This window comes from Ranitomeya imitator, chromosome 4, assembly GCF_032444005.1.
Source record: "Ranitomeya imitator isolate aRanImi1 chromosome 4, aRanImi1.pri, whole genome shotgun sequence".
Classification (NCBI taxonomy): Eukaryota; Metazoa; Chordata; class Amphibia; order Anura; family Dendrobatidae; genus Ranitomeya; species Ranitomeya imitator.
Window position 1 is genome coordinate 352,287,592 of NC_091285.1, and position 13,241 is coordinate 352,300,832.

At 42.2% G+C, this 13,241-nt stretch overlaps 1 protein-coding gene across 1 annotated transcript in view; it reads right to left on the reverse strand.

The window, feature by feature from the left end:
• Positions 1–13,241, reverse strand: part of SLC2A13 (solute carrier family 2 member 13) — a 312,281-nt gene that overhangs the window by 43,677 nt on the left and 255,363 nt on the right. The window contains exon 5 of the mRNA XM_069765010.1: positions 4,375–4,538. Within this exon, the coding sequence (XP_069621111.1) occupies positions 4,375–4,538 (164 nt within the window). The remainder of the gene's footprint in view (positions 1–4,374; positions 4,539–13,241) is intronic.

Sequence of the window (13,241 nt, forward strand, 5' to 3'; positions counted from 1 at the left end):
GGCCAGTTTGAAGAAATTCTAAAATGTTGGGAATGGTAAAAATGAGCAGAGTATGATAGCGGTCTCTACACCACGCAAACAGACTTTCCAGGGGTGGTGATAGATGCGCTCTGACACGGGAGTTCGAGTGCTATTCATCATCGTAACTACATCCCGGATGAAACCATCCGACGAGGCCAGTCTGGGGAGACTAGGATTGCTGGGACCCCTTCTGACTTGACCTTCCTGATGACTTTCGGATGCAGCGGTAAAGGAGGAAACACATACGGTAGCCGACACTGATTCCATGGAAAAACCAAGGCATCCACGCCGATGGCCTTGGGTCCTGGGACCGAGCGACAAACACGGGCACCTTGGTGTTTAACCTGAAGGCCATCAGATCCACATCAGGGGTTCCCCAGCGCTGACAAATCTGTTGAAAAACGTCTGAATGGAGAGACCACTCCACCGAGGCAAGACCCTGCCAGCTGAGAAACTGCCGCCCAGTTCTGTATGCCTGGAATGTGAACTGCTGAGATCACTGAGTGGTTTCTCTTGGCCCAGCAGAGAATGTGTTCTACTTCGAGCATGGCTGCCCTGCTGCGGGTGCCCTTTTGGTGATTGATATAAGCCACGGCCGTGGCATTGTCCGACTGAATTCGGATGGGGTGACCTGCCAGGAGATGATGGAAGCGCCACAAAGCCAACGGAATTGCCCGCATTTCTAAGAGGCTGATTGGGAGGCGTGACTCCCGAGGCAACCAACACCCTTGAGCCGTGTGGTGACGGAAAGCAGATCCCCAGCCAAGGAGACTGGCGTCGGTAGTGACCACCAGCCAATGGTCCGGGAGAAAGGACTTCCCCTGAAGGAGGGAAGAGCTCAACATCCACTACCTGAGTGCCTGCATGACCCGAGCGGACAGACGGCATGGGCAATCACGAGAAAATGGGCTCTTGTCCCAGGTTGCAAAAGCGCATGCTGCAAGGGACGGAGGAGAAGCTGGGCAAACAGAACAGCCTCCATTGCTGCCACCATTTTTCCCAGGACCCTCATGATGAATCGGATGGCATGAGGAATTGGCCGACGGAGTGCCTGGACTCACTGACGGAGGGCTAGGACTTTGTCTCGCGGGAGAATCACCAACCCTCGGGAGGTGTCCAAGATCATTCCTAAGAAGGAAATTTTCTGAGGTAGGATGGGAGAAAACTTTTTTAAGTTTATCAGCCACCCCAGGTGAGAAAGCGTATCCAACGTAATGTGGACGCATTCTTCGCAAGCCTGGAAAGACGGTCCCTTGATCAGGAGGTCGTCTAAGTATGGCAAGAAGACCATGCCCCGAGAATGCAGGATGGACATGATGGCCGCCATGAGCTTTGTGAACACCCTGGGGGCGGTGGCTAGTCCGAAGGGCAGAGCTGTGAACTGAAAGTAGCCCGCAGACTGCAAAGAGCAGGAACCTTTGATGAGAGGGAAAAATGGGGATTATTATATATATGTTATGATGCGGTGGTTTAGGAGCAACATGGAACGAGCTCTGAAGGAAGTGGTAACTGTACTGACCGCAGTCCCTAAGCTCAACACCACACTAGAAGTAGCCGTGGGATGCTCCTAACTCTCCCAAGGCACCTCGTCACCGCCTAAGAGCTAACTACCCCTAAAGATAGAAGCAGGAAAACTATCTTGCCTCAGAGAAAATCCCCAAAGGATAGATTAGCCCCCCACAAATAATGACTGTGAGTGGAGAGGGAAAAGACATACACAGAATGAAACCAGGATGAGCACAGGAGGCCAGTCTAACTTGATAGATAGGACAGGATGGAGTACTGTGCGTTCAGTATAAAACACTACAAAAATCCACGCAGAGTTCACTAAAAATCTCAACACCTGACTAAAGGTGTGGAGGGTAAATCTGCTTCCCAGAGCTTCCAGCAAGACAGAATCAATTCATACTGATAACGCTGGAAAAACATAGAAGCACAGAACGGATTAGTCCACAATCTGTGAACAGAAAAGAGCAAGCAAAAACTTAGCTTTGCAGAACTGGTCAGGATAACAGGGAACTCCAAAGAGATGTGAATCCAACCAGGAACCATTTACAAGTGGCACTGGCTGAAGGACAGAGCAGGCATAAATAGCCGAGCAGAAAAGACGATCAGTGGAAGCAGCTGAAGACAGCTAACTCCAAGGAGCAGCCATACCACTTGAAACCACAAGAGGGAGCCCAAGAGCAGAAGTCACAAAAGTGCCACTTACAACCACCGGAGGGAGCCCAAGTGCGGAATTCACAACAATATATTGCCAAGAACACTCCCCTTTCCATTGATGAAATGACGGAGCAGAGGGACTCCATCCGGAAATGTCTGACTTTGACAAATCTATTTTGGAGCTTTAGGTCCAGAATGGGCCTTACAGTTCCATCCTTTATCGGAACCATGAACAGGTTCGAATAGAACCCTTGGAATCTTTCGTTTTCTGGTACGGGAATGATAACCCCCTCGTGACGGAGTGAATCGATGGCTTGGAAAAAGGAGAGAGCGCGTGCCTTCGCCTTGGGGGGACCAAAAAGGAAAAAAACATTTTGGAGGGTCGGCAACAAACTTTATTTTGTATCCGGAGGACAACAGATCTCTGACCCATGCATCGTGGACGACGGAGACCTGGTGAAAACCAGAGCAGGCGACCGCCTACTCTGCCGGTGTCGACCGGAAAATGCCTCAAATCATTTGGTTGAAAATCTGTGGGACCTGGATCCCTTAGATTTGGACTGGTTGGGACAGTTCTTCCCCAACGGATTGGATCTGTATAAGACTTGATGATCTCTGTCCCCCTGAGTGGGGCGACCCGAGCCAGAAAGACTGGTTGAGGTGGCCCACCTGGGACTACGAAAGGACCGAAAACATGTTTGTAGCTGGCGATGTAACTGTCACCTAACCCTTTGTTGAGGGAGGAAGTTACTTTTCCCATCTGTGGTGTCTGAAATAAGCTGGTCTTGCTTCTCACTGAATAACCGGCCATTTTTTAAGGCAGAAAAGTCAGGGACATCTTCAATGTTGAGTACACTCGTCATGTTCTGAGCCACAGAGCTCTTCTAATAGAGAGAGCATTTGCAGCCGTAAGTGCCGTGCAGTTAGCCGCGTTCAGGAACACATTAACCAAATAATCCCCAGCCAAAGCGATCTGATTTGCAAGATCCGCTACCTCCGGTGGAAGGTCAGTACCCTGCAAGGCTCTAGAGACTCTGCCCACGATACCATGGCCTTAGCCACCCATGTTACTGCGAAGGGAGGGGAGAGTGCTGAACCCAAAGCCTCAAAGACTGAGTGAGCAAGGCTCTCTATTAGATGATCTGTGGGATCTTTGATAGAGGATCAGTTAGGTAAGGGCAACAGGGTTTTGGATGCCAATCGTGATACGGGTTGATTCCACTGGATGGGGATTCTGCCCATTTTTTGAGATCAGAGCGTTTGCTGGCGCTGGTCAAAGGCTGCAGACACACCGGCCGGAAGAACGCCAGGGCCTCGCCGAAGAAGAGGAATGCAGTGCTGCAGGAGCCCTCCCAGCCCACTCCCCTTCACATACTCACTCCATGAAGAATCCACCAGGTAAGAGGGGAGGGGGGCTGCAGAATGGATGGTGCAGGCACCCTCAATCCATCTTCCATTGTAAGGGATGAGGAGATGGACTGGTCCATCCACCTCTTTCCATCATCGCAGTTTAAACATTGGTGATGCAGTCGGGGCCGCATGGACTGTCTTTGTGCAGCCTAGGGTTTCACTACCTCAGGGTGGACAGGGCTGTGTCCAGCAATGGTGTCCCAAGTCACAGGAGAGGATACGTGGAGGCGACACTCCACGTGCTCACCTGTTGTTGGTTTGGGGAGATCGAACCCTGTCAATAGGGTCTGTCGCCCCTACTCATCTTCATAGAAAAAGAAAGAAAAAAGAATGGTCTGACCGTGTGCCTCTTACAGACACTAAGCATGAATTGGTTCACTTGGAGCCAGCATGAGGGTATATACTGCATAGGAGGAGCCATCCTTTTTTTGTGTTCACTTATTGTCAGCCTCCTAGCGGCACCAGCATACACCCATGGTCCTGTGTCCCCCAATGAGGAGAAGGAGAAATATTGGACACTGAAACATTGAAAATAAGAGAACACATACATATTAACAACGAAAGCATACTATTAGCTAAATGTCAAAATAATTAATATAAAAAAACTTATTAAAGACAGTACTTTCAGACTGATTTTTTGGGTTAATTATAGACCTTGCTAATAATATAAGTGCAATTGTGCCAAGTACCAAATATTAAGTTCAATTAAAACTATAACAACAGCACGAATACAAAACATTGTATTTTCCAGGTTACAACAGCCTTAAACTCTTCATCCACCTGTAAGACTTCCAAGCGTGAGTTTCCTTCTGCCGACTTTTTCCACAAGCCAAACACCAATAAGTGTAAAACTGAAGTTTGTAAATGCAGGTATAGCGGCGAGCCAAATAGCCAGTCTATCATCATCCACACCGGACATCTGTAAAATTGTTGCACTGTAGTACCTAAAGTGCATATAAAAAAGAGAGATATTACACTGGTTTTTCATTGCCTTGGTAAGTAAAATTGTTTTCCTTAACCCCTGAGGACATGCCATCTCTGGGTCTTTATGGAACACGAAACCTATGAATGAATATAAAAGTAAACATAACCCAAACTTGCACTTTACTGCATTTTGCAGCAATTTCTGAATGTTCCTGAAATAGTCTTACAAAAATTATGCCGAGAAGAGTATGAAATTTATCCCCAAGTTGAGCAAAGCAAATTGGGTCCGGCTGTAGATAGTTGTCTTACAGCAAGATACAGAGGAGGACAACAGGATAAAAGAGGGGGAGAAAGACAGGACTAATTTCTTACAATGGGTGGGAGAAGATTTATATATTTCTCAATTTCAAATGTAATACGAGACAAAATAGGATAGAAAGAAAGTTAAATTAATAAATGATGCGCTGGGATATTATTTTGTGCATTTTCTAGGTTCGTTGTTTTTTTTAAACACAGCAATTGGTTTTTGAACACAGCATATCAAGAACTGTAGATTTTTTAATGTTTTATGAACATAGTCATGTGATGGACTGTTATGTGTGGGAGTAATGTTTTTATTATTATTATTATTATTATTATTATTATTATTTACCTTTTGGGAGTATATATAATGAATTGGACAACCTTTAATAATTTATTTTGAGTGGAGTGAAAAAAACATACATCTCATGATTGCTTCTTGGGATTTTTTTTAATGTAATATAAATTATATGTTAACTTTGTGTGTTGTTAAGATTGCATTATGCCTGTTTTTTTAGGTTTACTTTTGCACTATTACATTTTTTGTGTGTACACTTTCTGAGCAATAACATTTTATTTTACAATTGACAGATTGCGAGATTAGTTTTAGTTTTTATTGCCACTTTTATAGGCTCAATGGAACTTCTCAAATTACCTGTATTGCTTTTGATGAAGAAAAAATAAATTCTGTCATTGGTTTTTATTTTTAGCAACAGGAAAAAGTAACATTACTTTTATATTTGGTAATTACAGTTGATTATACTCACATAATTTTGTACTGTACAATATTTCCATAAAAAACAAAAGGCCGACAAGGCCAAGATGAAGGGCTGCAAGGTGTCAAACAGCCATAGGCTTTTTATCTTTATGTTCATCATGATGATGAAAAATAAAGGACTTAAAGGTGCAGGGTGAGTGCTGCCTTTTACCTTCTATATGATTTAGTATTGTTGTGCTTTTTGGGCTGGGCAGTACTTGAGATTATACAGTTAGGGCCAGAAATATTTGGACAGTGACACAATTTTCGCGAGTTGGGCTCTGCATGCCACCACATTGGATTTGAAATGAAACCTCTACAACAGAATTCAAGTGCAGATTGTAACGTTTAATTTGAAGGGTTGAACAAAAATATCTGATAGAAAATGTAGGAATTGTACACATTTCTTTACAAACACTCCACATTTTAGGAGGTCAAAAGTAATTGGACAAATAAACATAACCCAAACAAAATATTTTTATTTTCAATATTTTGTTGCAAATCCTTTGGAGGCAATCACTGCCTTAAGTCTGGAACCCATGGACATCACCAAACGCTGGGCTTCCTCCTTCTTAATGCTTTGCCAGGCATTTACAGCCGCAGCCTTCAGGTCTTGCTTGTTTGTGGGTCTTTCCGTCTTAAGTCTGGATTTGAGCAAGTGAAATGCATGCTCAATTGGGTTTAGATCTGGAGATTGACTTGGCCATTGCAGAATGTTCCACTTTTTGGCACTCATGAACTCCTGGGTAGCTTTGGCTGTATGCTTGGGGTCATTGTCCATCTGTACTATGAAGCGCCGTCCAATCAACTTTGCAGCATTTGGCTGAATCTGGGCTGAAAGTATATCCCGGTACACTTCAGAATTCATCCGGCTACTCTTGTCTGCTCTTATGTCATCAATAAACACAAGTGACCCAGTGCCATTGAAAGCCATGCATGCCCATGCCATCACGTTGCCTCCACCATGTTTTACAGAGGATGTGGTGTGCCTTGGATCATGTGCCGTTCCCTTTCTTCTCCAAACTTTTTTCTTCCCATCATTCTGGTACAGGTTGATCTTTGTCTCATCTGTCCATAGAATACTTTTCCAGAACTGAGCTGGCTTCTTGAGGTGTTTTTCTGCAAATTTAACTCTGGCCTGTCTATTTTTGTTAATGATGAATGGTTTGCATCTAGATGTGAACCCTTTGTATTTACTGTCATGGAGTTTTCTCTTTACTGTTGACTTAGAGACAGATACACCTACTTCACTGAGAGTGTTCTGGACTTCAGTTGATGTTGCAAACGGGTTCTTCTTCACCAAATTAAGTATGTGGCGATCATCCACCACTGTTGTCATCCGTGGACGCCCAGGCCTTTTTGAGTTCCCAAGCTCACCAGTCAATTCCTTTTTTCTCAGAATGTACCCAACTGTTGATTTTGCTACTCCAAGCATGTCTGCTATCTCTCTGATGGATTTTTTCTTTTTTTTCAGCCTCAGGATGTTCTGCTTCACCTCAATTGAGAGTTCCTTTGACCGCATGTTGTCTGCTCACAGCAACAGCTTCCAAATGCAAAACCACACACCTGGAATCCACCCCTGACCTTTTAACTACTTAATTGAAGGCGTCTCCCTCGTTAACCTGTAATCAGAGTTAATTGGAGCCCTTAGAGTCTATTGTCCAATTACTTTTGGTCCCTTGAAAAAGAGGACGCTATGCATTACAGAGCTATGATTCCTAAACCCTTTCTCCGATTTGGATGTGGAAACTATCATATTGCAGCTGGGAGTGTGCACTTTCAGCCCATATTATATATATAATTGTATTTCTGAACATGTTTTTGTAAACAGCTAAAATAACAAAACTTGTGTCACTGTCCAAATATTTCTGGCCCTAACTGTATAATCATGATCCATACCTTGCAGTTATGGAATCTGAGTGATACTCTAAAATATCAAGAAAAATATACATGGACCGAGTGCATACACTGTGTCAGTTTTCTCTCTTTGGTTTGGATTGTATTTTTTGTAACTGTACATTTTAGACTCACAACAAACCCCTGTATTGCAATATATTATGGCTGCTTTAGGCAGGGCATAATATGCTCACATACATGACAGACCAGCTTAACAAAGGCCTCCAGCTGCCATAGCAAGCCTCCGGCACATCACACGTTGTGCAGTTGCTATTGACTGTGGCATCTAAGGGGTTAAACAGAAGATCAGAAGTAACGGCTTGCCTTATTTATGGCACAGTGTGGACAGGGATTAAAATTAATTTATTGCTTACATAGATGAAAAAAATTAGGAAAAAAGATACATTACAACTTATTATAATGTAGAGTAGGACAAAGGTTCCTGTAAAAAAAAATGGCAGTGACACTTGCAAAGTAACAACTATTTTAAGTAAACAAAAATAATAAAAGGTGTTACAAGTATTTGAAAATCCTACTCCAGGAGAACAATTTGTCTTGTGCACAAAGACTGCTAATAGTGTGGCTGGTACCCATATCATGCAGATTTTACCTTTGAATGGGATAACTGTGACTGACTCAAATAACCAAGACTAAATCGGAAGGGGCCAAACAAAATAACATCCCTAATATTATAAATATCCTGTCCTACTATAATTTGTTTAGTAGACAAGTCCCTACATTTACATATATTTTTAATAATAGTTAGACAAAAATTGCTCAGTGTGTTTATGATAATCATGCCTCTTGGCAGGTCTAGATTAGTGAAAGATGACAACCAATTGTAGTGCACCCTCTTCTATATTATCAAGGCAAGACGGGAACTGGAAAGCTTTGCCTATATATATATATATATATAATATACATATAATCATTCAATACATTATTGTCATACAGAAGCCACCCAAGTGAAGAGCTGCTCAAGCACCACAAAAACCACAAAGTAGAGACTGTACGCCTAAGACTAACTACTTGTACACCAAAACATGTCGGCAAATTGTAGTCCACATTCATAAATACACTATATGCACAATTGACAAATGAGTATTTTGACCATATCCTCATTTTTCTGCAGATTTCCTACTCTGCTGTATGAATTTGAATGCTTACTGGTTTGATGCATATCATGTGATGTGTATTTGAGTAATGATGGAGGGTGTTCATCAAGTTTTCAAAAGATTTAATTGAATCTGAAAAGTCAAAAATTGTCAAAAGTCCTACAGAGGGATGCAGCATTCTTGAAATTGCTAAGAAATTGGGGCGTGATCACAGAAATATCAAAAACGTTTTGTTCCAAGTACTCAACAGGGTCACAATAAACGTGTTGAGAAAAAAGACACATTAACTGCCAAACGTTTGAGAAGAATCAACTGTAAAGCAAGCAAAAATCCATCATCCAGTGCTGCCAGATTCCAGAACAGCAACCTTCCTGGAGTGCCCAGAAGTACAAGGTGTCCAGTGCTCAGAGACATGCCCAATGTAAGAAGGGCTGAAACTAGACAACTACGGAACAAGACAAGATAAAATGTCAAAACTGAGCAAAGAAATTTCTGAAAACAGATCAGAGGAGAGTGACTCTTGACAGACAAGATGGCTGAGCCCTCGACTAGATCAGTAATGTAGACAAAAAACCTCAGCACCGAAATTATGGAGAATTAACATCTTGATGCAAAGAGTGAATATTTTATTTTTGATCCAGCAAGAATAGGTCCAATGTTTCAACCAACAATTGTCTTCATCAAGTACATAATAGGCATAAATCACATTAGAACAAACCAGCAGAATTATGAAAGGATACAGTGATTTATAGTAAGTGAAGACTTGTATTGTGGAGCGGTCAAGTATGAGGTAGATAAGACAGTGTAAAGGATGTGGATGCACACAGCTGAATCCACCTCATACCGACTCCTCTACAATATAAGTCTCCACTGCCTATACTGCAATATATTTGACTACATATCTTTTGAGAATTCTGCTGGCTTGTTTGTTCTAATGTGATTTATGTCCATTTTGTCCTTCAAAAAAACAATTGTTGAAGCATTGGACCTTTTGCTGCTGGATCAAAATAACATTCACTTATTGCATCAAGATCTTTGTTCTCCATTTCAGTGCTGAGGTTTTTTTTGCCTACATTAAGTCAGGACTGTGGTTCTTTTCTTCAACACATGCACTTCAGGACAGAAGTTCCGGTCTTGACTCCTGGATCAGTAATGGGTGCAGACCTCCAGTTCGATTCAGATGCCAGTAAGATGGAGGTGGGGTACTGCTATGGGCTTGTGTTATTAAAGATTAGCTAATTATACCTTTTGGGGTTGAAGATGGACAGATGGACTCAAAATCAACTCCTAAATATACTGCCAGGTTTAGAAGACACTTTCTGCAAGTACTGGTAAGGAAAAAAGTATGCATCTTTTAAGAAAACCATGATTTTATGCAGGACAATGCTCCAACACATGCATTGAAGACTCCACTGCTTGGCTAGACAGTAAAAGCCTTAAAGATGAAAAAATAATGACATTGCCTCCATTACCTAACCTAAACCCTATTGAGAACCTTTGGGCCCTTCTTAAAAAGGAGCTTTCCAGTGAAGGAAAACAGTACATATCACTGAACAGTGGGACTAAAAGGTCATTTTAAGGACCACAGGGAAAGAAACATTTGGGAATACAAACTAATGAAGAGGTTTAATTCGTTGACACTAGGACTCAATTTAACACCTGGATTTATGAGTCACTACATGGATAATAATAATAATCTTTATTTTTATATAGCGCTAACATATTCCGCAGCGCTTTACAGTTTGCACACATTATCATCGCTGTCCCCGATGGGACTCACAATGTAGATTCCCTATCAGTATGTCTTTGGAATGTGGGAGGAAACCGGAGAACCCGGAGGAAACCCACGCAAACACGGAGAGAACATACAAACTCTTTGCAGATGTTGTCCTGGGTGGGATTAGAACCCAGGACTCCAGCGCTGCAAGGCTGCATGAAATAGCCTCACTGAGAAATATATACAAGCACAAAAAGTCCCCAAAGGCCTAATTATTTATAAAACACTTGCAGGTGACTTTGGGGACTCTAATATACTGAAGGAATGGAACTGCATGTTCAATAGTTTCTCATTAAAGGCGGTGCAATTTATTATTGATAAAAGATTATCGAACCTAAACAAAACAAGGGAGTAAATTATTAGTATATTTGACCAACTGAAAATGTGCACCCATATGAGTGACTTTCAGGATTTAGCGGATTATATTCTGTACAGACTCAAGGAAAAGGAAAAAGATATAATCTCTAGGAAAGTCAAGAAATTCAAAAGGGACAATGTACCAGAATATTTGTATATGAAGCATTCAGGTACTATAGATGCCACTAACGCATCTCTCATGAGTCCATATCATAAAATAAATGGACTCCAGATAACTAATAACATTATTCCCACTGCCTCTTTATTTGTAAAGGTACCTTCACACTGAGCGACTTTAGAACGATATCGCTAGCGATCCGTGACGTTGCAGCGTCCTGGATAGCGATATCGTTGTGTTTGACACGCAGCAGCGATCAGGATCCTGCTGTGACATCGCTGGTCGGAGCTAGAAGGCCAGAACTTTATTTCGTCGCTGGATCACCCGCTGACATCACTGAATCGGCGTGTGTGACGCCGATTCAGCGATGTCTTCACTTGTAACCAGGGTAAACATCGGGTTACTAAGCGCAGGGCCGCGCTTAGTAACCCGATATATACCCTGGTTACCATTGTAAATGTAAAAAAAAAAAACACTACATACTTACATTCCGGTGTCTGTCGCATCCCCTCGCCGTCAGCTTCCCGCACTGTGTCCGTGCCGGCCGGCCGTAAAGCAGAGCACAGCGGTGACGTCACCGCTCTGCTTTACGGCCGGCGCTTACACAGTGCAGGGAAGGTGACGGCGAGGGACGCGACAGACACCGGAATGTAAGTATGTACTGTTTTTTTTTTTTTACATTTACAATGGTAACCAGGGTAAACATCGGGTTACTAAGCGCAGCCCTGCGCTTAGTAACCCGATGTTTACCCTGGTTACCAGGGGACTTCGGCATCGTTGGTCGCTGGAGAGCTGTCTGTGTGACAGCTCTCCAGCGACCACACAACGACGAAACGTTGGCATCGTTGCCTATATCGCTGCAGCATCGCTTAACCCTGCTGTTCTGTTGGTCAAAAATGACCGACTTTGAACTTCAATATTCTTTAAAATATTCAAGATGCGGCTCTGAAACCCGTGGCCGACCGACCCATCCTCATTTAAGTCAATCAACCACAAGTTTCAGAACCGCATCTTGAACACCCCAAAAAATACCAAAGTTCAAAATAGGTCTCCCCAGACCGAACAGAACAGCAGGGTTAATGTGACGGTACCTTAAGAAAATGCCTAATTTGATTACCTTGGTTTATCTTTAGAAGGCACCAAACTTTCCCACCCCCCTGAACAAATGTCCTGCTGAAGTATTCTCTAAATGTTGTGCTTTTTTCTTATTAATCTATTTGAAAGCTTGCAAACATATTTTATGGTTAGCCAATAAAGGTATCACTCCTAGAATACTTTTGTCATCATTGGGCAGAAAAGTATTCACATCGTAGTTCAATAACAAAATTAATTATCCAAAATACAAATGGTCTATTCTAAATAATTGTGTACATAGTGTATTATCAAATCATAATGGAACCTAGAGAGCCTTGATGATAAAAAATATATTGTACAAAACGAGAATTAATTTTCTCTTATAGAAATACAAATACTCATATGTAATCATTCAAAACAGTACTCTAAAGAAAGGAAAATGGAACTTTTATATCTGAATATTTCACCTTAAAAACACTCTACCCGGATGGTTTAAATTAAGGATTTTTATATAGCGTTTATTTCAGGGGTTACATTATATTTTGTATTATTAATGGTACTAGCATATATACTTGAGTAGAAGCCGACCCAAATATAAGCCAAGGCACCTAATTTTACAACAAAAAACTGAGAGAACATATTAACTCAAGTATAAGCCTAGGGTGGGAAATGCAGCAGCTACTGGTTTGCATAGTCAACACTTGGTCCAGATAGGGGGTAATAGGAAAAAAAAAATATAAAAGACTAACTACTGTAAATAAACATACTGTATATCCAAGACCTGAGATATACTGGTACTTGTATTCAGCAATGCTTAGGAGACAAGGGGGCGTGACCAAACATGGGTGAGACTGTAAAGGCTACATCATTGGTCACAGTCCTGGAGAAGAGCGGGAGAAGAGAGGCCGCATCTGACATTCCTCTAACAAGGTACCAGCACACAGCAGGTTCTTGCCCAGTACGGCACAGACAACACAGAGGCTGCCAGCGTGCAGGGCAAAAGAAGAGCAGTGATATCATCTGACCACCCACAGAGGCTGCAGGCGCCCATAGATGAGTGGGAGAGACCCACACTGCAGAGGAGAACAGGTAAGTGGGACCCTCACTTGAGTTAAAGCCGAAGGGGGCTTTTTCAGCATAAAAAATGTGCTGAAAAACTCGGCTTATACACGAGTATATATGGTATATTTTTTGTTTCATTATAATGGCTAATTTCATTGTATTTACTAATATGAATTCTAAACACACAAATATTCTGTGGTTTGTAATAATAACCTTTGGTTGGAGACCACCCAATGGTTGTCATTGTTGAATATAGATCAAGAATAT